The 27,984-nt window shown below is 41.6% G+C and overlaps 1 protein-coding gene across 1 annotated transcript; it reads left to right on the top strand.

The window, feature by feature from the left end:
* Positions 1 to 131: 131 nt before the first annotated feature.
* Positions 132 to 27,984, top strand: LOC143982650 (cytochrome P450 2A5-like). The gene is made up of 9 exons (XM_077481552.1): positions 132 to 355; positions 4,782 to 4,944; positions 11,606 to 11,755; positions 14,916 to 15,076; positions 16,950 to 17,126; positions 17,419 to 17,560; positions 19,485 to 19,672; positions 27,228 to 27,369; positions 27,686 to 27,984. The coding sequence occupies exons 1-9, from the start codon at positions 176 to 178 to the stop codon at positions 27,865 to 27,867; spliced, it is 1,485 nt and encodes a 494-aa protein (XP_077337678.1). The 5' UTR covers positions 132 to 175; the 3' UTR covers positions 27,868 to 27,984.

Raw genomic sequence — 27,984 nt, forward strand, 5'->3', positions numbered from 1 at the left:
GTCGTGATGTCACACAATTTTATGTCAGCATTGCAAATGTTGTACATTGGACTCACGTGTCCATATATACCAGACAGTAAGACACACCCAGTGGGCTGGCTGAGCATACTGTATGAATATATGACCGGGGCTGCTATTGTATACAGAACGCTTCCTCTGTTCAGTGTTTGTGAAAATGGAGCTGGGAGTGACGGGCTCCATTCTGCTGGCTGTCTTTGTCAGTCTCGTAGTATATTTTTTCTCATTGAAGAAGAAGCTGAACAGCCAAAAACTGCCTCCTGGACCACCAACATTGCCCCTGTTAGGCACTGTTCTGCATGTGAGCACCACAGAAATGCCTCAGTCTTTGATAAAGGTAAGCAATGAAGGAACGATATGGCGAATTAACTACTTAAGGACCGAGCCTCTTTTTGAGATTTGTTGTTTACAAGTTAAAAAAATGTTTTTACTAGAAAATTGCTTAGAACCCTCAAACAGTATATAACTTTTTTCTGGCACCCTAGAGCAGGGATATGCAATTAGCGGGCCTCCAGCTGTTGCAGAACTACAAATCCCATGAGGCACAGCAAGACTCTGACAGCCACAAGCATGACACCCAGAGCCAGAGGCATGATGGGACTTGTAGTTTTTGCAACAGCTGGAGGTCCGCTAATTGCATATCCCTGCCCTAGAGAATAAAATAGTGGTTGTTACAATAATTTCTGTCACACCGTATTTGCGCATCTCCATAGGCGACGTTTTAAAAATTCTACAGGTTGCATGTTTTGAGTTATAGAGGAGGTCTAGGGCTAGAATTATGGCTCTCGCTCTCTATGGCGATACCTCACATGTGTGGTTTGAACACCATTTTTATATGCGGGCGCTACTCATGTATGCGTTCACATTGCACTCGAGCTCGGTGGGCCGGGGTGCGTTTAAAAATGTATTTATTTTTTCTTATTTATTTTACCGTTTATTTTTTTTATTTTTACACTGTTCTTTAAAAAAAAAAAAAAATGTGTCACTTTTATTCCTATTACAAGGAATGTAAAGAAAAAAAAGCATGATATGACCTCTTAAATATGAGATCTGGGGTCCAAAAGACACTAAAATGCAATAAAAAAATAAAATTGTCATTTAAAAAAATTAAAAAAAATAAATAAAACATGGCTCTTTAAGAGCTATGGGCGGAAGTGACGTTTTGATGTCGCTTCCGTCCTGCAATGATATGAAGATGGGTGGGGGACCTCTTCCTCTCACTCGTCTCCATGTCAGACAAGGGACAGCATCCGATCGCATCCGCTGCTGCCAACGGCTCCAGTAAGCAGTGGAAGACACCGCAACGAGGCGGGAGGGGGCCCTCTCCCATCACCGATAAAAGTGATCTTGCGGCAAATCCACCGCAGAGACAACTATTATCGGACGTGGACCACCGGCAAAAGAAGAGGATACCAGGGTTATGACAGCTAGTTAGGACGTATATCGGCGTGCGGCGGTCGAAGGTGGTTAATAAAGCTTCCTGCACCATCATAACTGCACAAGAAACTAGCTCCAGTGGGGGCTTATTTACATTTGAAGTTGGGGGAAAAGCCCATGGCCGCAATGCTTTGCTTAGTAGCCATGGTAGACAGAACCTCCTGTTGTGAATGGGGCCACTCTGCAACCACCCCACAACCATACTTGGTTGCAGCGTGGTTGGTGTGATTAGGGGATTAAAGTTGGTGGTGAGGAGGTGATACAACGCCTTCTCATCACCTATCTATTGCTGTTTGAAGAGCGATCCGAATGCACATCGTGCTTCAAACAGCAAAGCAGGTGTAAATGAGGCCTAAAGGTTCGTTTAGATATGCTTTTAAATTTTAGATATCATAGGCGCCCAATAACATGCCTATGATATTGAGATGTATTTTTGATGCATTTTTTATTTGTTTGCGTTGCGTTAAATAATGCTTTCCTGATACCTTCTTTGGGTTGTTTTTCAATTGTATGAATTCTTGTACAGTACTATCATCTCAGCTAGTATGTGCATAATTAACACATAATGTTGAGAGGCACTCGTGAAGCTTCAAAAACGCAGATGAAACGCCTGCTTTTGATGTTAGTGTAAACTTAAAGGTGCATTCTATGCATTAAGGTGAAAAACATTTTATTTAAAGCAGTAGCACCCCCGACCCCCCCCCCCTTATACTTACCTGAGCCCCAAAATTTGCGTGACAGGAACGAGCACACCAGCTCCGGCTGGTGTCTCGTGTCCTGATGGGATAGATTGATAGCAGTGCAGCCATTGGCTCCCGCCGCTGTCAACCAAATCCAATGATGTGGGCGCCGAGGGGCGGGGCCGAGTCATACATTCGGTGGCTATGGACGATATGAATGATGGACTCAGGAACCAGTACACAGGGTAACCCTCCGGGAAAGCGCTTCTCCTAGGGGGTTATCTGATGTGGGGAGGAGTCACGAGAGCCATCTGGGGACCCTAGAAGATGAGGTTTAGGGCCACTCTGTGCACAACGAGATGCACAATGGAGGTAAGTATGACATGTTTGTTATAAAAAAATAAACAAACCCTTTCAATCACTTTATGTAACAAAGCAAATAGCCCAGTTTCAGGTCTATCCACCCCACATGTGCCGGTTTCCGCTTCAGAGTGAAGAATCCCCAGTTGCCACCAGGTTTACCAGAACCAGTGTCCACATTGGAAGATTTCCTGTTTATTCCTGTTCTGTTTACTACCCAAAAATGGGGGTTTTCTGTTACTTTCATTTCTGGTGATATTAGTAAATAGGACAAAAAGAGAGGGTGAATGTCCATAACAGGGCTACTAGTGGGAACGCAGTGGCAGGGTTTTCCACTGCATCCAAAACTAACAAAAAAATACAATTTTGTCCCTAGGTCTACTTTAAGCTGGGTTCACACTATTGCAAATTGGATGCAGGTTCCCCTCATCCAAATCGTAATAGCAGAAGATTTTGACCGGCTCTGTATGGAACTGGTTCACATATCTCCGCTGTGGCTCCAGTGCAAATTTGCACAGGAGCCCTGTGTGTCTTTTGGTCCGTTTCAGGTCCGAATTCAGACCAAAATGCAGGCTGAAATCGGACCTGAAACAGTGAACGAAGACAAACCAGACCCCTGCTGTGACCCGCATGAGAAGATAGTGTGAACCCAACCTTAAAGAGGTTGTAAAGGCTGAAGATTTTTTACCTTCATGCATTCCATGATGATGGTAAAAAAACTTCAGTGGCAAGCTCCCACTCAGCGCCCCTTAATACTTACCTAAGCCTGATCTCGACCCAGCGATGTGCACAAGACCCAAGGCTCTCCTGGGTCTCTCCCTCCTGATTGGCTGAGATGCAGCAGCAAAAGCCAGTGAAGCCGGAGCAGGGGCGGGGCTAAACTGTGCTCTCTGTATCTTATGTACAATGGGAGCCAGCTCTGGAGCGAGCACACGCGAGTGCCTCCACAGCAAGCGGTGAGGAGGAGGGGCCCAGAGAACCTGCAGGGGGCCTGAGAAGAGGACGATTGGGGCTGCTATATGCAAAACTATTACACAGAGCAGGTAAGTATAACATGTTTGTTATTTTTTTTTAATAAACATTTTTCCCAACCACCTTAAATAATCACCAAGTAAGAAACTTGCTATCCTGCTGGTTATATAAGAAGTGTTTTACCTTTTCCAGTGGAAGACCATACCTCCATAGCTCCCAACTGTCCCTGATTTCGAGAAAAGTCTCTCCATTCCTCTTTCCTCCTCATTTGTCCCTCATTTTGGTCTGATCTATATACAGTAATTGTATATAAAATGTACTATTTATCTTTCAAAAGATGTTGAAATTGCGGCATTTCTAAATTTCAAAAGCCAATATAAATGAATAAAACAATAGTTAGTGCAGCGCAATAATTAAGGGAAAAGAGTCCATTCCACATATGGAGACTAAACGTCCTAAGGGTAAAAGGCAAGATCCCTCGTGAGGAAGAAGAAGATATAATTTCTCCAATGATATATTCGTGACAAGATCCTCCACCACAGACAGCCAGATACGATTACCAGAACAGGTGGACCTCTATATTACAGGAGGTCATGTACGCATTTATTCTCTCATGGATGTGGGTACACTCAAGTGCAGCTCTGAGAGTCCTCAATCCAGCAAGATGAAACACCAATCCAGCAAAGGAAAGCAGCGATAATGACTTCCAAACCGGCAGTGGTAATGTATTGACACGACAGTCTCAATTACATGTAAAAAATATAAGGACACACTCTAAGTGTACTCCGTATGTTTATTGGATCACAAAAGGGCATACAAAAACTAGCGCTGAGACGCGCAAACAGTAAAAATGTCAGGAGATAAAAATTACAAGATCCGTAGATCATAACACTAAGAGATGGCAGCGGGTGACGTCTGTGCTTAAGCTCCTCCCCCAGAATGCAGCGTTACATCCAACTAGGACTTTGTCAGTGAGTATAAAGTAATAGTAGTGGTAAATAGAAGCACTTGTGGGATTAACTATTTTTTTTTTATAATTCTGCTTTAAGGGGGCATGGCAGGAGGTGTGTCCCATGCCTACATACTTTTGTTAATAGATGTCCCTCATTCCCATCTCGAAAAGTTGGGAGGTATAATATCACTATGCATTTGTTCATAAACTTTGGATCATATAATTCAATCTGGAAAATGCATTTTGTTCAATTTAAGTTGGTTGGTTCATATCATATTGCAGTTAGTCACTTGGACTTTTAAGGTTCATGGCTTGGCCAAACAAACTTTCCCAACCTTTAAACCAATATTGCTCTTTTCCAGCTGAGTGAGAAGTATGGACCGGTGCTCACCATCTTCATAGGCAATGAACCAATGGTGTACTTGGTTGGTTATGATTGTGTGAAGGAAGCTTTGCTGGATCACAGTGATGTGTTCAGTGCAAGAGGGAACACTTTCTTTGCCACAGCGCTTTTCAAAGATTATGGTAAGTTACACAGAATATCATCCCATCACATAAATTGCCTTGAGGTCAAAATCAAATGAGCTTTTGTGTGTGTAACTTAATTTTTTTCAATCCAAAAGTGTTATTTGACACGGAGCTTGGTAGGTTGAGTCAGACTCTGCCTTATTTATTTCTTGATTATAGGTACTTATATACCGCTGTCAATTTACTCAGCACTTTACATATATATTGTACATTCACATAAAACCACTTACAATCTAAGGTCCCTAACTCACATTCATACAAACACATACTAGGGCCAATTTGGGAGGAAACCAAAGTACCCTTCTTGGATACTACAACAACAGGATCTCCCTGCCATAATTTCCAATTCTGTTACAGTCCACCTTGGTTAAGTTCCCACTCACCGTTGTGTGATCCTGCTCCTTCTGTTACATTCTTCATAGTATAAAATAAATACCAATTCAGTCAGAGTGATGCCCCTTATAATAGCCACAGCAGTTATGAAGATATATCATCAATACACCCTGAGAAGGGAAGAAATTGTCAGAAGTTTGAACTTTCCAGCATCTACAGTACCAAGCACTTAAAGAGATTGAAAATATTCACCTTGTAAAAAAAAAAAAAAAAAAATTCAATGTCATGAGGACAAGTCTGATCATTGGAGGAGAGTACACTGAGTTCCCAGCACAGCTAGGGAATTGAGCATGGGGAGCAATCCTGCCTAGTGTGGTCAGATTTTAATAGGAAAGCAGAGGGACTGCCATTTCACACAAAGGAAGCAAAAAACAGAGAACATGATACTTCATACAATTACATGGTAAAGCAGGCACATATCAGGAATTGGGGGTAACAAACGCTTTAAAGTAGGACTTCAGTGAGAAAATGAAGTCCTGATAGAGCACTTCAAGCTGGTCCCTTTGCGGGTATAGCTATGTAACATTTAAAAAAAAAGTCTCCCTTAATATTATATTTTTCATTTGGGACTAAGTTGGGAACCCTATGGAAGGTGAACCCATATTGGTTGTCATTATTCCCATCATTGTAAGAAGGTATGACGGAATTACTTATTTCTCAGAATATAAATAGAACCTCGGTCTCACCCTTAATATATCGGGATGCAATGAAAGCGTATTTTAGAGATATCCTTATTGCACAAATCTCAAAAATTAGGAAACAATCTAGGCAATGGGAAAAAAACTCTAGCTAATGATATGATGAGGGCCGAGCTTCTATTTATAACCAACCCAAATGAAGACACAAAAAATGAATGGCTTCAGAGTCAAATATACTATGCAGCAGGAGCTAAGAAGAAGGCAGAAAATAAAAGATTCTGTCTATAACAACCATACTTTGAGGAGGGAGAGGGGACAGGACACCTATTGGCAACTATTGTAAAAGCTCAGTGGGCAGCAACATATATAACTGAAATACAATCACCCTTATATAAAAGGATTGACATTGGGTGTATTCAGGGAATATTATCAGGCATTATATAAAAGCAGGGTATCCTTCTCCGAAGAGTCCTTGAATGGATTTTTTGATACCATAAAATTACCAAATATTTCAAAGGACGAAAGGGAGGCTTTGGAGGGTCCATTGGCTTTGGATGAACCTAAAAAGGCAGCAGGTAATTTACCTAATAATAAAGCACCAGGACCAGGTGGCCTTCCAGGGGAGATATATCAAAAATATGGGGACGTGCTATTGCCTGAACTGCTTGATGTTTTTAACCATGCTATGGAGGTGGGTTCACTTCCCCCATCAATGAATGAAGCAGTAATTATTGTTCTATTGAAGGACCCAAGTAAGCCTGATTCATATTGTCCAATATCTTTGCTAACGTCAGATATTAAGTTGCTGGCAAAGGTATTGGAGACGAGATTATCAAGATATATATCGAAATTGATCCACCAGGATCAATCAGGCTTTATCCCCAATAGATCTACAGCTAATAATATTAAACGGTTATTCTTGAATTTACAACTCCCAAAAGATAATATGGAAAATAGAGCTATAATGTCACTTGATGCGGCTAAAGCATTTGATAGTATAGAGTGGGTCTTCCTGTGGAATTGCTTAAAACAATACGGGTTTGGTCCTAGATTTATTAAATGGATACAGCTTTTATATGATTCCCCAAGAGCAAGGGTACAGGTGAATGGATGTGTATCGCCCCCTTTCTTGTTGACCAGAGGGACGAGGCAGGGATGTCCTTTATCCCCACTGCTCTTTGCTCTGGTCATCGAACCATTGGCTGAGGCTATTCGTTCATCTGTGGATATTGTGGGATTCTGCAGATCTACAGATGAAGACAAGATAGCACTCTATGCGGATGATGCTCTTGTATGTCTGGGAAATACGGGTCCATCCATATCTGCAGTTATGTCCTTAATAAATCTATATGGATCCTTCTCCGGATTTAATATTAATTGGGACAAATCTGTAATAATGCTTGTGGACTCGGAGTGTATGGGACATCTGCGCCAGATTCAGCGGATGGCCCTGGTCATATAATTGAAATACTTGGGAGTGGTAATTACACTGAATGTTATAAATTATTCAGATAGAAATATACTCCCTCTCATTGTTAAATTTAAACAACAGAGTAAACTCCCAATATCCATGGTGGGAGGGGCAAATTTGGTGAAGATGGTGTGGATGCCACAGATGTTATACCTATTGCATAATTGCCCCATATGGTTGAAGCTACGATTATTTAAGACCATGGGCGCTGTCTTGAGAGACTTTGTGTGGAGGGGAGGAAAACCCAGGATTAGATTTGAAATATTACAAGAGCCCATTGATAAAGGGGAAATTGTGGTACCTAATGTAAGATTATACTTTTTTGCTTTACAATTACAACACTGGCATGGTTGGGATGCAATGGACATGGAGGACCCTATACAGAATATAATAGCATCCCAATTTAAAAATTACCCATTAGTTCAATTAATAGCACACTATTTCTATAATAAAAAAAGGTTCCCTACTTTCCATTTGAATTATAGAGTATGGGAAGCAGTACGAAATATTACTCAAAATAAGGGTTATACGAAACAGATGCCCATATGGGATAATTACTGCCTCTATGAATTAAATAAATTATCGGAATATTTAGACTAGAAAAAGGGGGGCATAATATTCCTGTATCAGCTATATGAAGGGGAAGTTTTCCTTTCTTTTAATATATTGAAAGATCGGTATCAGCTAACAAATAAAAACTTTTATCAATACCTTCAAATGCATCATGCATTACAAACTCAAAGCTCAAAAATTACAGTATGAACATTCTAAAATATTAACAAAGGCAACCTTGGCTACATGTATAAAAAGAGGATTACTAGGAGATCGTTATGCTAATTTACAAATAATGAAGCATACTGAAAAACACAAAAATAGCTTTGTTCGGTGGCAAGAAGATAGAGGGTTTAGATGAGGAGGACTGGACAGATTCTCTTAAGACATCTCTCGCAGTCTTAAAGGCAATCTCAGATTTTTATTATACATAGGTCTCAATACACTCCACAAAAACTTTATGCTTGGGGAAAATATTTAATACCACTATGTCCGCGATGCTCTCTATTCAATGGTTCCCTTATCCATATGCTTTGGCGATGTCCAAAGCTTTATCGTTATTGGGAAAAAAGTATTTATAACCTTAAACTTAGTGTACTCAACTGAGATAAGAAGGACTCCCAAACTGGTACTACTGAGGTATAATACCGATGGAGCATTACCAGTAAAAATGCATATTATGTGGATAAGATCCCTATACTTAGCAGGTAAAGTTATTCTACAAAAATGGACATCTATTGATTCCCCAACCCATAAACAATGGGTTGAGAAACTAAATTATATACTTAAAAGAGAAAAATTAACATACAAACATAGAGGTACACCTCAAAGATTTAATAAAATATGGTTACATTGGATAAAGCCTACTAATGAATTATACGATGGTCTTTCTAGTAGAGAGGAGTGAAGGTAGAGGAGATAGATAGGAGTAAGGAGTAGTGGTAGAAGAGAGAGGCATAGAGGGTGTAAAAGAAAGATAATTTGTCGCTGTTTGGAGGAAATGGCTACCATTTGATGACTTACACTGGGGGAAGCTGTTGTGCAGAGTGTATTTATAATTCTAGCATGTTATATATATGAGGCATAGTATTAAAACCATTTTCACCCCTCAGCCTCCATGAGCTTTTTGGTGTTTCAGAAGCCTAATTGCAATTCCTTGGTTCCCCTTTGTGGTAATGGGGGGTTCCTCATCTTAGTTTTCTGTCATCAACCATCGGAATTTTTACCTCTTTTGACAGAGTAATACTCGTAGATAACAACCCTCCTTCATTTAGCTTACTCATCCCCTTAAAAACATGAATATCCTTATAGTCACATGTATCGCTTTGATATTTCTTCCTCTTGGAGTGTTTCACTTCTTGATCTTTTTGCACCAACTCTTTATTTAGCTGATTCACGAGTGTCATAAATTATGGTAATTCATTACAAGGCTCCATTTTTTCTCTATATTCAGCAATCTGCTGTTTGATTTTTCTAATCTGACGGTTCAGCCTGACGTGCAGAGGGAAGGCCTCTCCTACAACCTCTGCTCAGGGACCACCGATGTTGAACAGTGGTCGCGAGAGCATGGCATTGTATGGGTGCCTGGATCGTTTTCCATGTGGTGGATGGGTCACCAGGGTGGACCACCAGGTTAAGCAGCAGGCATTGGCAGACCAGCAGATTCCAAGCTAGTGGCAGCAGCAGAAGGGACACAGAAGGGACACAGGATGCGTGGTTAGACAAGCCAGGTTGGTAATAGATGATCAGATGCAGATATAGATGGCAGGCAAAGAATGGTCAGGATGCAGGCAAGGTTTGGCAATATGATATCAAGCAGAGGAGAGGTTAAGCAAAGTCAATAAGGCAAGACGAGGTCAGGCATCAGATAATAGATAGCAAGCATAGTCAGAGGAAGCCAGGTCAAACACAGCAATCAAGTAAGGATCACGGGAACAGGTATATGAGTACAAGCTGCAGATCAGACAGCAAAGTAATAGTGAACCTGCTGCCCTTATATATGGCATTTGGAGACCAGTTATTGGTGCGTGCGCATAAGCAGGGCACATACCCGCGCCCATTGGCACGTACGCTCGTGCACAATTTTTTGGTGTGCAGGCACACATTTGCTTACCTGGCATGATGGGCACTTGTGGGATCACACATGCACAATTGCATCTGCCCTTGGGGCAGCCGGTTCAACATGGCTAGCACGTCCCTGACAGTTTCCTTTCAATAGGAATTTTAAATTCTGAGCCCTTTTTGAGAATGAATCCACTCATCTACAGATACTGTACCTGGCAAAATGTGAAAGGCCCCTTTCATACCAGTGCCATCCGGTCCGTTAATCAAGCAATCCGTAAACAGATCCCCTGCTGAATAAGAGCAGAATGGGATGGATATTATTTTAAAACAGATTTATACATTTTGGCGCCATTTAAAACCAGAGCGTTCCATGATTAGATTAGATCTATGGACAGCTGAGTGTAAATAGACTTGTCGCCCTTTACATCAGACTACCTCTGATCATTTTGTTTGGGGAAAAAAAAGTAAAAGGATGCAAACCTTTTTCTTTTGGGATCGGGATAGTTTCAGAGGTAAATGGTTGTAAACTAACTTACATTTATTTACACCTACCTGCCCATAGAGATACATAAAGCTTCCTGAAAAAAATTACAGGCAGACCTAAGTGGACTGAAAAAGAGAAGAAAAAAAATCTGCACTAATTCACAATGTACATACTTGTAGCTGGCACAATATATCAACACTAGGTACATCAGATATAGTATAACAAAGTGCAGCGCATAAAGAGTAATATTCAGTATAATATATCAATATGCATATATATGCTATTCCAGGCCTCATTGTCCGCCTCGACATGAACCAATTACCTCCAATGGTTTAGCTTGTGAAGATTCAGGAATAAAGACTGCCCCTACTTATCCCTGGACCGTGGCTGTTTTTAGTTAAATAGGTACCATACCCTAGTTCATTCATCTGAGTGCACTCAAAATCCAGTGTAGGATTATAATCATCCTCGCTGTATTTAGAGTTCATATACATTGTTTATTGCCAATTGACATATTCATTCTGGCTAATGATATAAAACTGCATTTCATTCTTTTCTACTTGGGTATAGTTCTTTTACCCTGTGTAGCAGCCTGTTTTCTAATTTGCCTGCGTAAAGTTCTGTTTAAACTGTTACTAATGCTAATCCATATCTATAGATTAAGCATATTTACCAGTAAATAGGTGTGTACTTATTTATTGGCAATACCCTACAGCCAGGCAAAAGGTATTTGTGCTTGCAGTGATTTTTTTCAACTATGGGTGTCAGAGGGTCTGAGATTATTATTGAAGGTAAGGCAGAGAGCAGAGAACACGAAATTACTAAGCAGCCCCATCGGGGGTGGCGCTACACGTTTTTTTATTAAAAAATAAAAAATAAAATGCTTGCCTTCAGCATTAATTTAATGTATTTACAAAAGCTTTCAACTGTGGATATAGGATTGTGTATATGGGATTGTAGGATTTTTATTTATTTTTTTCTATTGGTTGAACTAGATGGACTTGTGTCTTTTTTTAACCTGACTAACAATGTCGCTAATGTTGTTTTCCTCTACAGGAATTGTACTGAGCAATGGGGAACGCTGGCAACAGCTACGCAGATTCTCACTGACCACCCTAAGGAATTTTGGCATGGGAAAAAGAGGAATTGCGGAGCGGATCCAGGAAGAGGCTCATTTTCTGGTGGAGCAATTTAGTAAGAATGGAGGTCAGTAAAGATGGACATGTCAACCAAATAATGCAGTGCTACTAAGTACCTACAAACTCTAATTGTGTCATTTGTACATTTGACTAAAATGCCAACTGGTCCTGTGCATATTAAAATAAACCACCTGGGATTAACCATTTCCTGACTGGTTATTTACTATATATATATATATATATATATATATATATACACACACACACACACACACACACACACACACACACACACACATACAGTAAGTGAATACTCCCCTCACATTTTTCCCCAATACATATTTTATTATATCTTTTCATGTGACAACACTGAAGAAAGGATACTTTGCTACAATGTAAAGTAGTGAGTGTATAGATCGTATAACAGTGTAAATTTGGTGTCCCCTCAAAATAACTTAACACACAGCCATTAATGTCTAATCCATTGGCAACAAAAGTGAAAAATTCCAAATTGGGCCCAAAGTGTCAATATTTTGTGTGGCCACCATTATTTTCCAGCACTGCCTTAACCCTCTTGGGCATGGAGTTCACCAGAGCTTCACAGGTTGCCACTGGAGTCCTCTTCCACTCCTCCATGAGGACATCACCGAGCTGGTGGATGTTAGAGACCTCCACCTTTCATTTGAAGATGCCCCACAGATGCTCAATAGGGTTTAGGTCTGGAGACATGCTGGGCCAGTCCATGTATGTCAGAGTACATGTTGGCATTCATGGTTCCCTCAATGAATTGTAGCTTCCCAGTGACAGCAGCACTCATGCAGCGCCAGACCATGACACTCCAACACCATGTTTGACTGTAGGCAAGACACACTTGTCTTTGTACTCCTCACCTGGTTGTCGCCACACACGCTTGACACCATTTGAACCAAATAAGTTTATCTTTGTCTCATCAGACCACAGTACATGGTTCCAGTAATCCGTGTCCTTAGTCTACTTGTCTTCAGAAAACTGTTTACAGGCTTTCTTGTGCATCATCTTTAGAGGCTTCCTTCTGGAACGACAGCCATACAGACCAATTTGATTTTCTGAGCATGACAGGCTGACCGCCCCCCATCCCTTTAACCGCTGCAGCAATGCTGGCAGTACTCATACATTTATTTCCCCAAAACAACCTCTAGATATGACGCTGAGCACGTGCACTCAACTTCTTTGGTCGACCGTGGCGAGGCCTGTTCTGAATGGAACCTGTCCTTTTAAAATGCTGTATGGTCTTGGCCACCATGCTGAAGCTCAGTTTCAGGGCCTTGGAAATTGTATAGTCCGGGCCATCTTTATGTAGAACAACAATTATTTTTCTCAGATCCTCAGACAGTTCTTTGTCATGAGGTGCTATGTTGAACTTCAAGTGACTAGTATGAGAGAGTGAGAGCAATAACACCAAATTTAACACACCTGCTCCCCATTTACATCTGAGACCTTGTAACACTAACGAGTCACATGACACCGGGGAGGGAAATGGCTGATCGGGCCCAATTTGGACATTTTCAGTTAGGGGTGTACTCACTTTTGTTGCCAGCGGTTTAGAGATTAATGGCTGTATGTTGACTTATTTTGAGGGGACAGCAAATTTACACTGTTATACAAGCTGTACACTCACTACTTTACATTGTAGCAAAGTATAATTTCTTCAGTGTTGTCACAGGAAAAGATATAATAAATACTTGCAAAAATGTGAGGGGTGTTCTCACTTTTGTGAGATACTGTATATATATATATATATATATATATATATATATATATATATATATATATATAATTTACTGCATATATACGTCCTCAAAGAATGGTGGTGATATCAGGATCATGGCTGCACCTGCAGCTATGATCCTTTTATTATTCTTTTCAGCATGTGATTCTGCACAAGTTGAAAGTGATCCAAGTTGCTCTTCAGATGCCTGATCACTTTATCACTTTTTAAGGCAGTAGAAGGGGGTCCCCCGCCGCTGCCCGCAACCTTTCTAGGGCTCTCCCATCCCACTGCGAAGAGTGGAAGGATTGGAACTTCCTTCCCCTCTACTGTGAGGTCAGAAACTGGAAGGGACATGGATTTTGTCACTTCTTGTTTCAGTTTGTTTATTTACAATCTATTATTGGCTTATTAAAAACAAACTCTAAAAACTCACATAGCCCTATGCAAAATACACCCAAGCACAGTAGTATGCAGCTAGATATTTCCCCTGTATAAGTGCAGTGATCACTGGATCATGTGACTTCCTCAGGGGAGGAATCCCTTACCCTTGTTCCCCCTATCCTCACATGACAGCTCTGGTGCTTCTTGATCGGCCTAGGGCTGTCCTATGCCCTACTATGGCAGCCTTTATACAAGGGCAATTTTTTTATGCAAGGTTTTCTTTTCTTACTCCCACTGTTGAATGAAGTAATAGGAGAGTGAATGGAATCGTTTTTTAAAGTGGAGCTCAACCCAAAAGGGGAAGCTTCGCTTGTCCGTACCCTCCTCCCCTCCACTGCCACATTTGGCACTTTTTGAGGGGAAGCAGGTACCTGTTTTTGACAGGTACCTGCTCCCACTTCCTGGTAAGATCACCGCACGGCAATATCCATAATTTCTGGCCCCTCCTCCTTCCCCTGCTGCCTCCTGTGTGTGGAAGATGACACCAGAAGATGACAAGACCATCTAGAAAGCACAATGTGATTCACAAATGCGCAGTAGGATGACGGTGCCTGCACCCAAAGCCAATGAACGAATCGGCGACATCACAGGATTCCTGGACAATTAAGTGTCCTTATATTAAAAGTCAACAGCTACAGTATTTGTAGCTGCTGACTTTTATTTATTTTTATTTTTTTTGTACAGGCTGGAATTCTTCTTAAACTGGGAAAACAACCCTGAGGAGATTACAGAGATTGCATTGACATGTTAAATTCTGAGTCTTTCTGAAGAGCATTATCACAGGTCAATTTCTCAGAAAATCTGAAATTTTTTATACAATGAGTGTGTAATTCAGGCTTTGCCCTGTGTCAAAGTGACCAATCAAATATTCACTGTGGATTTCTAGCCAGTACTGAAAAAATAAAAAAGTTGATTGGTTGGTAAAGACAACAAACAATTCTTTCAGATGCTTTGATGAGTGAGCTCCATCGTCTTATGGGTTCTCTATCTTGTAAGTTTTAGAATTTGTATTTGATTACTTATGTCTTTTTCCTAGAAAACTTGTTTGATCCAACGGATTTGCTTCGTTTGGCGGTCTCAAACGTCATCTGCTCTATAGTGTTTGGAGAACGCTTTGACTACGAAGATGAAAAGTTCACACATCTTTTATTCTTGCTGAAGGAGATCTTAAACACCCTTGCCTCTGCATGGGGTATTGTAAGTAAAATCACAGAATGCCTGTGATTTATCTGATATGAACTGTATATTCTCCCAAGGTTTAGCTTTTACATCATAGCAACTTTTACCATCTCCTTTATGTATGACGTAAAGAGCAATGGAAAAACATTCAACTGCCATGTGTATTTAAAGGAAAAAAATACAAAAGGTTTTTATTCCGATAACTAGCATTTTAAGTATGTAGTTTGCAGTGGAAGCCTACATACTTTTTTTATTACCAGTTCCATTTGATAAATCAAATACACGAACAGCCAAAAAGCGTTTAGCGAAACACAAGCGTGCACATGGTCCAAAGAGAGAAGTCCTCTAACCCCTGAACACTCTGAGAAGCAAAATTTCTGACAGGTGAAATTAACTCTAGTTTCTTTTAACTAAAACTAGGCCTTTCTCAAGCATTTTACTAAATGCATTAAAAGTAGAGGTTCCTTTCCAATGCATTGGGTGGATAGATAGATCGTAATAGCTACACATCCTCCTACTAGACTTCAGTGTTATCTCCAAGAACCTATACCCTGTACCTTAGTAATAAAATAATATGTGAGTCCCTGAAAAAAAAAAGTTCAAATCAAATAATGACCTTCCTACTTAAAGTGGACGTAAACTCCCCTATCGTTTTCAGCCAAGGAAGCTGCCATCTTTGCTTCTGTTTAATCTTCAACTGCTATGGTGCTGCACATGTGATTTGTTATGACACCAGCCATTGGATGGTTTGATAGTTTGGCTGAGAGCAAAGCCAATGTGCAGTTAGCATTCCTGGCATGCCTTTTTTTTTTTAACTGTTTAAATCCATGGGTTTACTTCCACTTTAACAATTCCTGCCTAACTGAAAAGTAGCTTTGGCTAGAATGAGTTAGATCACAATTTTTTTTTTCTGTGGATAAATGTGGAGATGTGGAGATTCACCCTCTTTGTGTCCTGTTTACCACTATCACCAGCACTGAAACTAAGGAAAGACCCAGAATTGTGTTGCTTCACTGGAACAAGGATAGTTTGTGAATATTCCAGTGGGAAATTTTGTTCTGGAGACAACTTTCTAAATGGTACTTTACTTTACCTGCAGAAAGCGAAAGTAATTTTTTTGACAAACTCTATCCAAAATTTAAAAACAAAAGGTTTTGTTTTAAAAATATTTTAAATGCAAACACCACATGTACTACTTTTTATTAAATGGGAGAACAGTGTATATGCTGAGAAAAGCTCCCATTAGAACATGAGGACTGATCTTTCTTCCATGTACAGACTTGTCTTAAGTTTTCAAGCTGTTGGAAACTTAGCCCTTGTACACACGGTCAGAGATTCCGACGGAATGCGTCCTATCGGACCGTTTTGTCGGATAATCCGACTGTGTGTGGTCTCCATCAGACTGTTTCCATCGGAGTATCCGACAGGCCAAGTTTTCCAACTTGTCCGTAAAATTTTCCAACAAAATGCTCCGATCGGACATACTCCGATCATGTGTAGCCTACTCCAACGGACAAAGTGCCACGCATGCTCAGATCAAATGCTCAGATCAAATTCCTAGACCAAAGTTATTGGCTACCAGCCTGAACGTAGTCCCGTCGTAACAAAATAACGTCATCACGTTATGTACAATCGGATTTTCCGACAACTTTGTCCGACCGTGTGTATGCAACAGTTTCGGACAAAATCCATCGTACAAAATCCGTCGGACAAAATCCAACGAATTTGGTTGTCAGAATGTCCCACTGTGTGTACAAGGGCTTAGACTGACCAATCCACATAATTTATTTGTTACAAAATTGCATTTCTACTAGTCTTGCATATTCATGCTGTAAAAATATATTACCATAGTTGAATCTCACCCTTAAACTTTTTTTTTTTGTTTTAACAGTTGGTAAATTTATTTCCCAAAATATCACCATATATCCCTGGTCCTCACCAGAAAGTCTTCAGGAATTTTGGCAAAGTTAAAGAATTTATTTCGGAGTCTGTAGATCATCATAAGAAGACTATCGATAGGAACTGTCCACGAGACTTCATTGACAGCTTTCTCATAAAGATGGAGGAGGTGATTTCTGCTAACCAATTAGTTCCTATGCCTAATTTTGGTCATGATGCATTTTTACATCTAAAATGGAATGACAGCTATGAGATTTTTTTTCCCCTAGTTTTTGATAGCGTGAGGAAGGTTTTGAACCTCTGTGAGTTGTTTAGTGCTCTTTGTGTTAGTTTAGGGAGACTTCCCTTCATTTTCTGAGATGTATTCCTGTGTGGTCACTGGAGCAGGAAGTGAGATGAAAACCCATGTGATTCACTCTGTATTGGTAACCACTAACAATTTTTAATTTTAACATCCACAGGATAAGGACAAGCCAAACACTGAGTTCCATTTTGAGAACTTATTTATGACAGTGTTAGATCTTTTTAATGCTGGAATTGAAACAACCAGTTCCACCCTGAAAAGTGCTCTTCTCATCCTGCTCAAGCACCCGGATGTGGCAAGTAAGCAACATTATATTTCCTGATATCGGTAGTGCTACGTCTATATAGCAGCAGTATGGCCTTACCTGCTTTAAAATAAAACCACCATAAACTGCTGAAATTCTCCCTATTAAAAAAAATAAAAAAGGGTTTGAATTTTGTCTATTGACAGGTTGTTATTTCACTAACAAACAAAGAATAAAGATTCAACCATATTTGTGTGACTTACCTATGTAATCTACCTACATATGTAAGGAGGACTATTATTTGGTCAGTTATTGGTGCCATACTGAGTAAGTCCCTGCCCCGCTTCTTCTTGGATAGGACAGCTACCTTCCTGTTGTTGATCCAACTCTCTGCCATATTGTGTCATACTCCTGGCCATAGGCCCGTTTCATGATAACCTCAACCATATGATTTAATATTTACGAATAAAGAAATGTCCACACATAGAATGCATTTTCTGAACTTTCCTGTAACTTCACAAAGATTTCCATGACAGCTGACAACACATTTTACATACCAGCAGAATTCTTTGGCGCGGAATGCCATACACAGTAGAAGAGATCCTGTAGTTGTCATTTCTGTGGAGAACGCAAGTACATCATTTGTAAAGCATCTTCCCATTGCACCTCCTCTCCTTGGGAGCACCATAGAGCACCAATTTTCCTATGCATACTAAGTCCACAGCATCTAACTTCCATCGCTGAGTAGGATCAAGTTGCTTTTGACAGTATACCAGTCTGTCCCTAATATCCCTCTATGGCTCTGCCCAGCTGGGCAAACTCCCAGATGGCATATATTCCCAAGCTTCTATCACTACTCACCAATGCTGTTCCACCTTGCTTGGGACTTCAGTCTTAGGGCCCTTTAAATGAGTTCTGAAGCAGCTTCAGGTAGTTTGGCTCCCATGGCTCGGCTCACTTTATATGGGCACTAACTACATCCATGACTTCACTAAGGAGGATTTTTCTGAAAGGGGGCCTAACACCCAATTACATTTTTTCCCTACTATACTATACTGGGAATAGAGCTATGATGTGGCAGACAAGCTAACTATACCTGCCAACACTTAAACCTGAGTAATGAGTAGGTACTGAGAAAGGAAAAGAATCACTGATTAGTCTAAAGCTGGCCAAACATTGTGAGAGTTGGATTGATCCTGAAAAATCGGACAATGTTTACTCAGTGGTTGACCCTAATCTGTCCAACAAAAAGTTGATGTTTGAAGCTATCAAAATACAAGAGACACAGTGGGAGATCTGTCCATCCGCATTGTACAGCGTGGATGGAAGAAGCAGTTTTTCTTTCTTTTCAGCCTGCAGAACAAAAAAAAGCAACTATCAGTGAATGACCAGTTTTAGTCTTGAAGTGCCACAAGTCCAAGGCACCATGCCATTCCTCAGAGGGAATTAGCTGATTTATCCCCAGCCTACACTGACCATCAATGAAAGGGGTCATTTCTTCATTCACCACCAATCTATGGAGCCACTTCTGTTCTGACCAGAATTTTAATTATATGGTTATTATTTGTTTCCTTTTATAAAGAGTACTCCCCATTCTTTATTCTTTTATTTAAAACCCAATAGTCGTGCTTATGTATTATGAGCTGTAGGTATAACAATAATAATTAGTGGGGATTCCCTGAAAACTGAAAAGGATTCAAAGGTTTTTTTGGGGTAAAAACTTGGAGGAAGACGTATCTAGAATCTTTAGTGTGTCCAATCACATATTCTACCAATGCTTGTTTTGTGACCCCTATATCTGTAGCATTGTTTGCATTCAATGTTTTTAAAGACTTAAAAAATAAGTTTAATATATATCTATGGAGGCAGCCCCAAAAAATGAGACCAAGTCACTCTCTTAAAGGGAATAAACTGTACAGAATGCATTATTTTTTTTTATATTTTGCTCACAAAAATTGCTTTGTTCTGTGTCTGTACAGAAAAGATGCAAGAAGAGATAGATAATGTAATTGGGCAGAGTCGATTACCCTCAATGGAAGATCGTATTAAGATGCCATACACAGATGCCGTGATTCATGAGATCCTGAGATTTGCTGACATAACTCCTTTGGGACTTCCACACGCAACCAGCAAAGATACAGTATTCCGAGGGCACCACATACCAAAGGTCAGAGGTTCTGTGCAGTTTACCTTCTAAATCAATGGAATATCATTGCTTCTAAGTTAGTAGCCCTCTCTCAGTGCTATGTTTATAAAAAGATCAAGATTCTAACATTGCCACATAGTATGTTCCTTGTTAATTTTTAAAAAAATTGTTAAGGCTTCAGGTCCAAAACACTCTCTGTCTTTGGGCCTTTTAAAAATTAAAAGTCCAACTTAGACCTTTCTGGAAAAGGATATTTAATTTGATCTATAAGGTGATGGGTCTTCAGATCCCAAGAACCCCTGCGGTGGCCCTCCTTAACGCCTCCATCCCCCAGACTCACAAATTTACTAACACCTTAATTCACTTCATTTTGTTGGGAGCCAAGGTAACCATAGCCAAGGCATGGAAATAGCCAGAGTTTCCTTTCGGGCCGCCAAAAACAAGATCTCATGGGTCATGACCCAGGAAAAACTGACCAGTGTGTTGCTCGATTGTAGAGAAACGTTTAAATCCATATGGAAACCTTGGGCCCAACACGTGGGCATTACACTTTGCCCAGGTCTCCCGCCCAAATAACCACTATTCGACTGTGCGTGCTAATAATATGTCCCGTCGACTGGCTCTACCTTCTCCCTACTTATCCCCTCTCCTGCCCTGTCTCTAACCACCCTCCCCTGTCTGTCTCATGTCTCAGGTGTTATCTGTTATGGTCTTTCCTCTCTCTTTCTGCTCCCTCTCTTATTTCTCTACAGTTATTTTTTCTGTTTTTACAATTGTAACAAGGCCGCATTACTCAGCCAGACTGATTTGGTAGCCACTTTTGTCGTTTGGTTATTTGATCAATGGGACTACACTCAGAGGCTCGCATACCAGGTCCCTGTACCCTCATCATTTTGGACACGCTTCAGGTTTGCAGATGAAGTGGGCAGTCTTTGGGAGCTGGGGGGGAGCTAGCCTGGTACAGCAAGCTCCCGACAGGGGTGCTAGGCTGGTACCTCCGAGTCTCTGATCCTTTTCTAAACCCTGGGTCTGGGCTCTTTGACAAATCCCTGAGACTGTAGCGGGTTTACTTGACCAAGTCGGTCTTTGGTTCAGCTCGCATCCTATTTAAAGGAAATGTATCGTTGTCCGAAAGTTTTCTGTATACATTACCCTTGTTTACGTTTTCTTTGTACTTTTTATTGCAAAAAGAATAAACAATTTGAAAGTTAAAAATTAAAAGTCAGCAGCTATACATACTGTAGCTGCTGACCTTTAACATTAGGACACTTATCTGTCCTGGAGTTCAGCGATGTTGGCACTGCAGCTAATGTTTCCATCAGTTGTCGGGTGCTGCTGCCACCATTGGCGCCATTGGCTTCACGACCGGGTCCCTACTGTGCAAAGCGCACTGCGCTCTCCTACTGGCCCTGTAGGGGACCGAGCTGCGCTCTCCTACTGGCCCGGTGGGGGACCGAGCTGTAATGTACTTCACCGCAACCCGGTCTCCCGAAAATGGAGACAGGATACCTGTCAAAGACAGGTATACGCTGCACCCCGAAAGGTGCCAAATGTGGCACCGGGGGGGGGGGGGAATTAGATAAGCAGAAGTCCCACTTTTGGGTGGAACTCCACTTTAAGTGGATTTTGCATTCCTATAGATGTTTATGCAACTGGGAATTCTAAATGATCTCTGAAGAATTTTACAATGATGCCTTCCCTGCCAGGAGAACATAGTGATTATTGCTAGCCACTATAGCTACTGGTAATAAATTGCATGTAAAAACTTGGTGTGCAGGTTGCACCCAAAATAACTGATGGATCAACTTGGGTACAATCAGCTTGCCTGTACATGGATTAGAACTGTCTATGGCCAACTTTAGTGTAATATCCCCAGTATTCAACCCGATTTCATCTTTTGACTGAATAGATAACTAAGGACTGGATTGCTGCTGTTGGTTACTACACTATGCATGATTCTGTTGCTAATTGTTTATATATCAGTGGAGGCTGGTGTTCCATTTTTGGGGGGGTGGCAAACAAACCCCCCACTCAACCCTGCCAGCCCTGCTCACCAGTACCGTTCTCCAGCCCTGCTCACAAACCGGCCAGCCACGAACTCACCCCATCCAGGTTGCGGATGGCTTCCCCGGCTTATCCTGCCGGCCAATCCAGTTGCTTCTCTTTCCAGCCAGTCCAATCTCAGGACCTGCCAGGAGGACAAGCAGGAAGTGATTCGCCACAAGCAGATGGGTTCAGGACGCAATGCTCTGCGCCCCGAGCCCACCTTTTTGGAAGCCATTTAGAGCCTCCAACTCTAATCATGTGCTTCAGAAAAAAAAATACAATTTAACTCTATGTGTCCGGCGACAGCCATGGACATTAGGGGGCCAGTGCATAGATTAAGGGGGTGGCACCCTGCACTGCTTATGGATGGACCATTGCTGTCTTTGATACACAGTATTTTAACCCCTTGCGGCTGCTCTTGACTGGCTTTGTGCACTCAGCTAACCTTCGGAACTCTGCGCATGACTAAAGAGTGTACTGCCATTGTGCAAGAACTGATGCAGATTTCTTTTCTTCTTCACACACTCTGAACAAGAGAGCTTCACCCTCCCAGATTTACTTGAACCAATAGTGAAAATGTTCCTTGGAAAGGAACTCTCATCTCTATGTGGTATTATAACAAGCTTATTTGACTGCTGAGAAACATAGGCATGAATGATATGCATCACATGAAATCCAATACCAAAAGGGACAGGAACAGTGAAAAGGACTTTGCTTAAATAAACACAATAAAACTGCTTCTGTTTGACAAAGTAAAGCCATAACTTTATCAACTCATGATAGCATATGAACAATCAATGCCTAATGGATCAAACTCCCTGTACTAATTTAAACCCCCAACTAAAATAGCACAGCTGCCTGTTCTCACCATTATTTTCAGGCGGGGGTATGACTAACAGAAGCCCACAAAGGGCACAATACAGAAACCAGTTAAACACTGTATGCTAAAATGTATGATATTCTATAGCTCCTGTTCTTACGTTATCTTCTATTTAGGCATCCATGATTCCCACCCAATGTTAGAGTAGTGCTTATACATTTATACTTGGTCAGCAAAGCTCACAATTACTAGGTTGTGGAACTCTTAACCACCAATGTGAGATGGAGACACTATAATCGATTACAGACCTAACAGTTATGACATTTAGGAAAAAATTGTCTATTTGACTGTCTAAGCCCTTGTACACACGGAAAATGTCCGATCGGACCGGGTTGTCGGATAATCCGACCATGTGTGGGCTCCATCGGACTTTTTCCATCAGAATGTCCAACCAACAAAGTTTGAGAGCTGGATATAAAATTTTCTGACAACATGATCCAATTGGACTTTGTCTGATTATTTGTAGAGAATTCCGATCGGACAAAGTGCCACACATGCTCAGATCAAATTATGAGACCCAAGCTATTGGCTACTAGCTGCAACGTAGTCCCGTCGCAACGAATGAACATCATCACATTCCGAACGTTCGGATTTTCCGAACAACTTTGTCCGACCATGTGTATGCAAAACCAGTTTCGGACAAAATCCGTCGGAAAAAAATCAGATGGATTTTGTTGTCGGAATGTCCGACCGTGTGTACAAGGGCTAACCTTAGATGTACAATTAAAGTTTGGGAACACTCTAGTATATGGTTCTCATGAGAATTCTCCCTTGTTCCTTTATTAATCAGCAGAATTTTTATGACCGGCCTTGTTCTTGTTCCTCTTCTTCTATCTCTGTGTTCTTGTCCTATGCACCCCCTCCCTCCCTTCCTCTAATGCCATGTACACACGATCGGAATTCCGGCCAGAAAAAGACCAATGAGAGCTTTTCATCGGAAAATGCGTCCGTGTGTATGCTCCATCGGAATTTAGCTGTCCAAATTTCCGCCAGCATAAAATTGATAGCATGTTCTCAATTTTCCCGACTGAAAAACCGGATCGTGTGTATGTAATTCCGACGCGCAAAAACTCACGCATGTTCAGATTCACCTAGGAGATGGAAGCTATTGGCTACTGGGTATTGAACTTTCTTTTTCTAGTCCCTTCGTAAATGTTGTACATTACCGCGTTCTTGACGGTGGGAATTTGATGTCACCATGTGTATGCAAGACAGCTTGAGCAAAATCCCGTCCGTATTCCGCCGGGAAAACCAACAGAGCTTTTTCCGACCAAAATTCCGATCGTGTGTACACGGCATTAGTGTTGCCACCTTTTCTTCAAGCCAAACCCTGTAGTGGCTGCATTTTTTTGGGGGGTATACGCTATAATATCGTAAAAGACCCAGGACACTTTTGGCGGCCTAAGAGACAGTAGTGATGTGGCACATAGCTCGCCGCAGCAAACAGTGCTCGTGGCTGAATTGTGAGTGTTCGGCACAAAAACAGGGTCAGATATGTCATGGAGAGACGGCTAACGCTAGCAGGGGGGTGGGGAGAGTTAGCCCTTGTACACACGCTCGGACATTCCGACAACTAAATCCGTCTTGTCTGATGGATTTTGTCCGAAACTGGTGTTGCATACACACGGTCGGACAAAGTTGCCGGAAAATCCAATCGTTCAGAACATGATGAGGTTATTTAGTTATGACGGGACTATGTTCAGGCTAGTAGCCAATAGCTTTGATCTAGGAATTTGATCTGAGCATGCGTGGCACTTTGTCCAATTCTCTACAAACAATCGGACAAAGTCCGACCGGATCATGTTGTGGGAGAATTTTTATATCCAGCTCTCAAACTTTGTTGGTCGGACATTCCGACAGAAAAAGTCAGATGAAGCCCACACACAGTCAGATTATCCGACAACATATTTTCCGTTGGAATGTCCAACCGTGTGTACAAGGGCTAAGATATTTGCTGGAGGGCAGTGGCGGCTGGTGCCCAATTTTTTTTTGGGGGGGGGGGCAAACAAACAGAAAAATTCTGAAAAAAAACATCAATTGCAGTCTCATTATATGCCGCCATTGTGCCCATCATATGAAGTCTCTGTATCAATCATACAGTCACTGTTCCCATCATATGCACATCATATGCAGCCTCTGTGCCAATCATACAGTGACTGTGTCCATCATATGCAGCCTGTGCCCATCATACAGCCACTGTGCCCATCATATGCAGCCTCTGTTCCAATCATACAGCCACTGTGCCCATCATATGTAGCCCCTGTGCCAATCATACAGCCTCTGTGCCCATCATATGCAGCCTGTGCCCATATGTACTGGGAGCGTTTGGGGGGGGTCAGATATGTGCTGGGGAGGGCGCTTTGTGAGAGAAGAGGGCCAGTGCAAGGGGGAGGGGTGGGGGGTAGGATATGTGCTGGAGGGATCTTTTGGGAAGGAAGAGAGATAGTGCTAGGAAGGGTTGTCAGATTTCAAATCCAATCCACACTTCTAGCATATCTTCCACCTGCCAAAGTCCCCCCAGCACATATCCTCCTAACCCCTTGATCACTCCACATATTTTCTACCTTGTGCTCCTTTCCAGCCGCTCTCTCCCCCTCCCTCCTCCATCTACAGAGCACAATAAAAACTTTCTACAGACCTGATGTCAGCAAGTCCCTGCTCCCCTCCTCCTCCTGGTGTGTGTACAGAACAGAGAAGGAGGAGGAGGGGAGGAGCTTTGATACACTGCCACTCTGCTTTGCTTAAAGCGGAGGTCCACCCTAAAGTGGACCTTCCGCTCATCGGAACCCTCCCCCCCTCCGGTGCCACAATCGGCACCTTTCAGGGGGGAGGGGGGTGCAGTTACCTGGATAATCCAGGTAACTGCACCCACTTCCGGGACAGCTCTCTGCGGAAAGGGGCGTAACTTACGCCCCTTTCCGCAAGTGCCTGCCCCTTCCCGCAAGTGCCCCGCTGCCTGCTGGGAAACACACAGCTCCCAGAGGCAGCGGAGAGCGTCCTTATTGCGCAGCGCAATTCGCGCATGCGCAGTAGGGAACCGGGAAATGAAGCCGAAAGGCTCCATTTCCTGATTCCCATACCCAAGATGGCGGCGGCAGGACCCGACAGACAACCTAGCGATCGGCTTCGGGTGCCGACATCGCGGGCGCGCTGGACAGGTAAGTGTCACTATTTTAAAAGTCAGCAGCTGCAGTATTTGTAGCTGCTGGCTTTTAAAAAAAAAAAAACGCGGTGGACTCCCGCTTTAACCAAGCTACTGTCAGGGAGAGGGGAGACATGTCACTCTTGATGCAGTCCATGTGAATGATATGTCTAGTTCTGGGGCAGAAGTAAACTCGAACACATCATTCAAAAAACGGACTGTCTGGGAGATAACCGTACAGATGGCAACCCTATTCCCTCTCTTCCTTTCTCTACCTACTACTTTCTACCATCTTCCCATACACCCCCCCCCCCCCCTTCTCTTTCTGGCAAAGAGCCCATTATCTTATGTTATTGGCTGTTTTATGCTGTTAAGCCTCTACTAACAGTATTTTATTACATCATTTGTATAGAGAGTTCTCACTACTGTTAAGTTTTTTTTTTTTTTTTTGAACTTTCAATAAAAACCCATTGCAATTGAACACTGCATGCTAAAAAAAAACAGCCATTGAAGTTGTGACAACAAACTGCAGAAGGATAGGGAGGGAGAGTGAGAATACACACCCATAGACCACTCACTAAATCGGGTGTTGTCACCGTAACCAAATAATTTAGACAAAAAAGAAAACCCTGGTGAAGGTCACCTGGGAAGCATAGAGGTTACTATGGCAACAAAGGGGCATAATAGGGTTTTATTAATAAAAGTACATTTATTACATTTAACCACTTTCTGGGGGGGGGGGGGGGAGCTGGTACCTACTTTTGCTCTGACCACCAAGTTGATTGGAGCAGAAGTCCTCCCCCCGTGGCTTCCCACAGTAAACATGCCAGCGTTCAGACCCAAAGATCGACAAAGAGCCGACCCAGGTTAGGACAACACTGGATCCTAGTAAGGGTCTTTATTAAAAATAAATAAATCAATCTGCAGCTACAGTATTTGTATCTGCTTATTTTTATTTTTATCAAACTGACTGAAGCTCCTCTTTAATGACTCAAGGGGGGTTATTTACTAAATGAAAATCCACTTTGCACAGAAAGTGCACTTGGAAATAAAGTCACTGTAGATCCGAGTGGGACATGCCAGGAAAATAGAAAACAGCATTTTAGCTTGCACATGATTGGATGATAAAATCAGCAGAGCCTCCATTCATTTCAGATCTACCCCTTAGATTTAGAGTGACTGCACTTCCAAGTGCACTTGCAGTGCAAAGTGGATTTGCCTTTCGTAAATAATCCCCGAGGCATTGGATCCAGAAGATCAGCATGACATCCAGGCAATTATTATGTGCAGAATAGTAGGTCAGCAATGGCAATCTAAAAAAAAGATTCCTCTAAAAGTAAAATAAAAACAAAAACTGGAACTTCATCGTTTTTCAAAATAAGAAATGTTTAGCAAAAAATTGAGTAACTAGTAAATCGGTCAAATTAAATTATTTATGTGCTGCGTTGTTACTATTGATATTTATGAGCTGCATTATTGATATGTGTTTTTAACTTCTTACATTTTAGGGTACAACAGTCTCCCCATTGATGTCTTCTGTGCTAAAGGACCCAAAATATTTTAAGCACCCACAAAAGTTTGATCCTGGACACTTCCTGGATGAAGATGGACAGCTGAAGAACAATGAGGCCTTCATACCCTTCTCTATAGGTAAAATAACAAACCATATATTTGATCTTAAATTTACCAAATTTCGTATTTAACCACTTTCCGTCCAATGACGTACATTGCTGGACTTTTGGTGGTTATACCGAGAAGATACCTGCAGCTGCGGGCATCATCCCGGTACCGTTTTTTTAAGAGCCCGCGGTCGGCTCTCTTGTAATAGCAACCAGAGTGGCTCATCACCACTGCTCTGAAATGAGAATATAATCCTACTAGGTGGTGTTGGAGAAGGCTTTTCCTCTCATATAAAATTCTCTTGTATGATGGTTATTTCTATAACAGACTATTCTGTTACCCACAGGGAAAAGAAGTTGTCTTGGAGAAGGTCTGGCTCGAATGGAGATCTTTATTTTCCTTACCACCATACTTCAGAAGCTTCAGCTGAAGACAAACAAAGCTCTAGAAGATATTGAAATAACCCCAGAACCCGGCAAAAATGGTGTTATACTGAGAACATACCAACTGTACGTGGAACCAAGATAATGACACCATGGAAAATATAATGAAAATGGAAATAGCTGATAGTGCTCGAATTATAGGCTTATGTGTAACACGTTTGTTTCATCATCATACAATAAAAAATTTCTTTTTTATGCTAAA

The sequence above is a fragment of the Lithobates pipiens genome, unplaced genomic scaffold (genome assembly GCF_037356315.1).
Source record: "Lithobates pipiens isolate NorthernLeopardFrog02 unplaced genomic scaffold, aLitPip1_a1.2 Scaffold_1, whole genome shotgun sequence".
Lineage (NCBI taxonomy): Eukaryota > Metazoa > Chordata > Amphibia > Anura > Ranidae > Lithobates > Lithobates pipiens.

Coding starts and splice junctions, on each gene's coding strand:
- LOC143982650 (XM_077481552.1), top strand. CDS start 176: ATGGAGCTGGGAGTGACGGGCTCCATTCTGCTGGCTGTCTTTGTCAGT. Junction 11,756..14,915: donor GCAATTTAGTAAGAATGGAG/GTCAGTAAAGAT, acceptor TCTTTTTCCTAG/AAAACTTGTTTGATCCAACG. Junction 19,673..27,227: donor GAGGGCACCACATACCAAAG/GTCAGAGGTTCT, acceptor CTTACATTTTAG/GGTACAACAGTCTCCCCATT.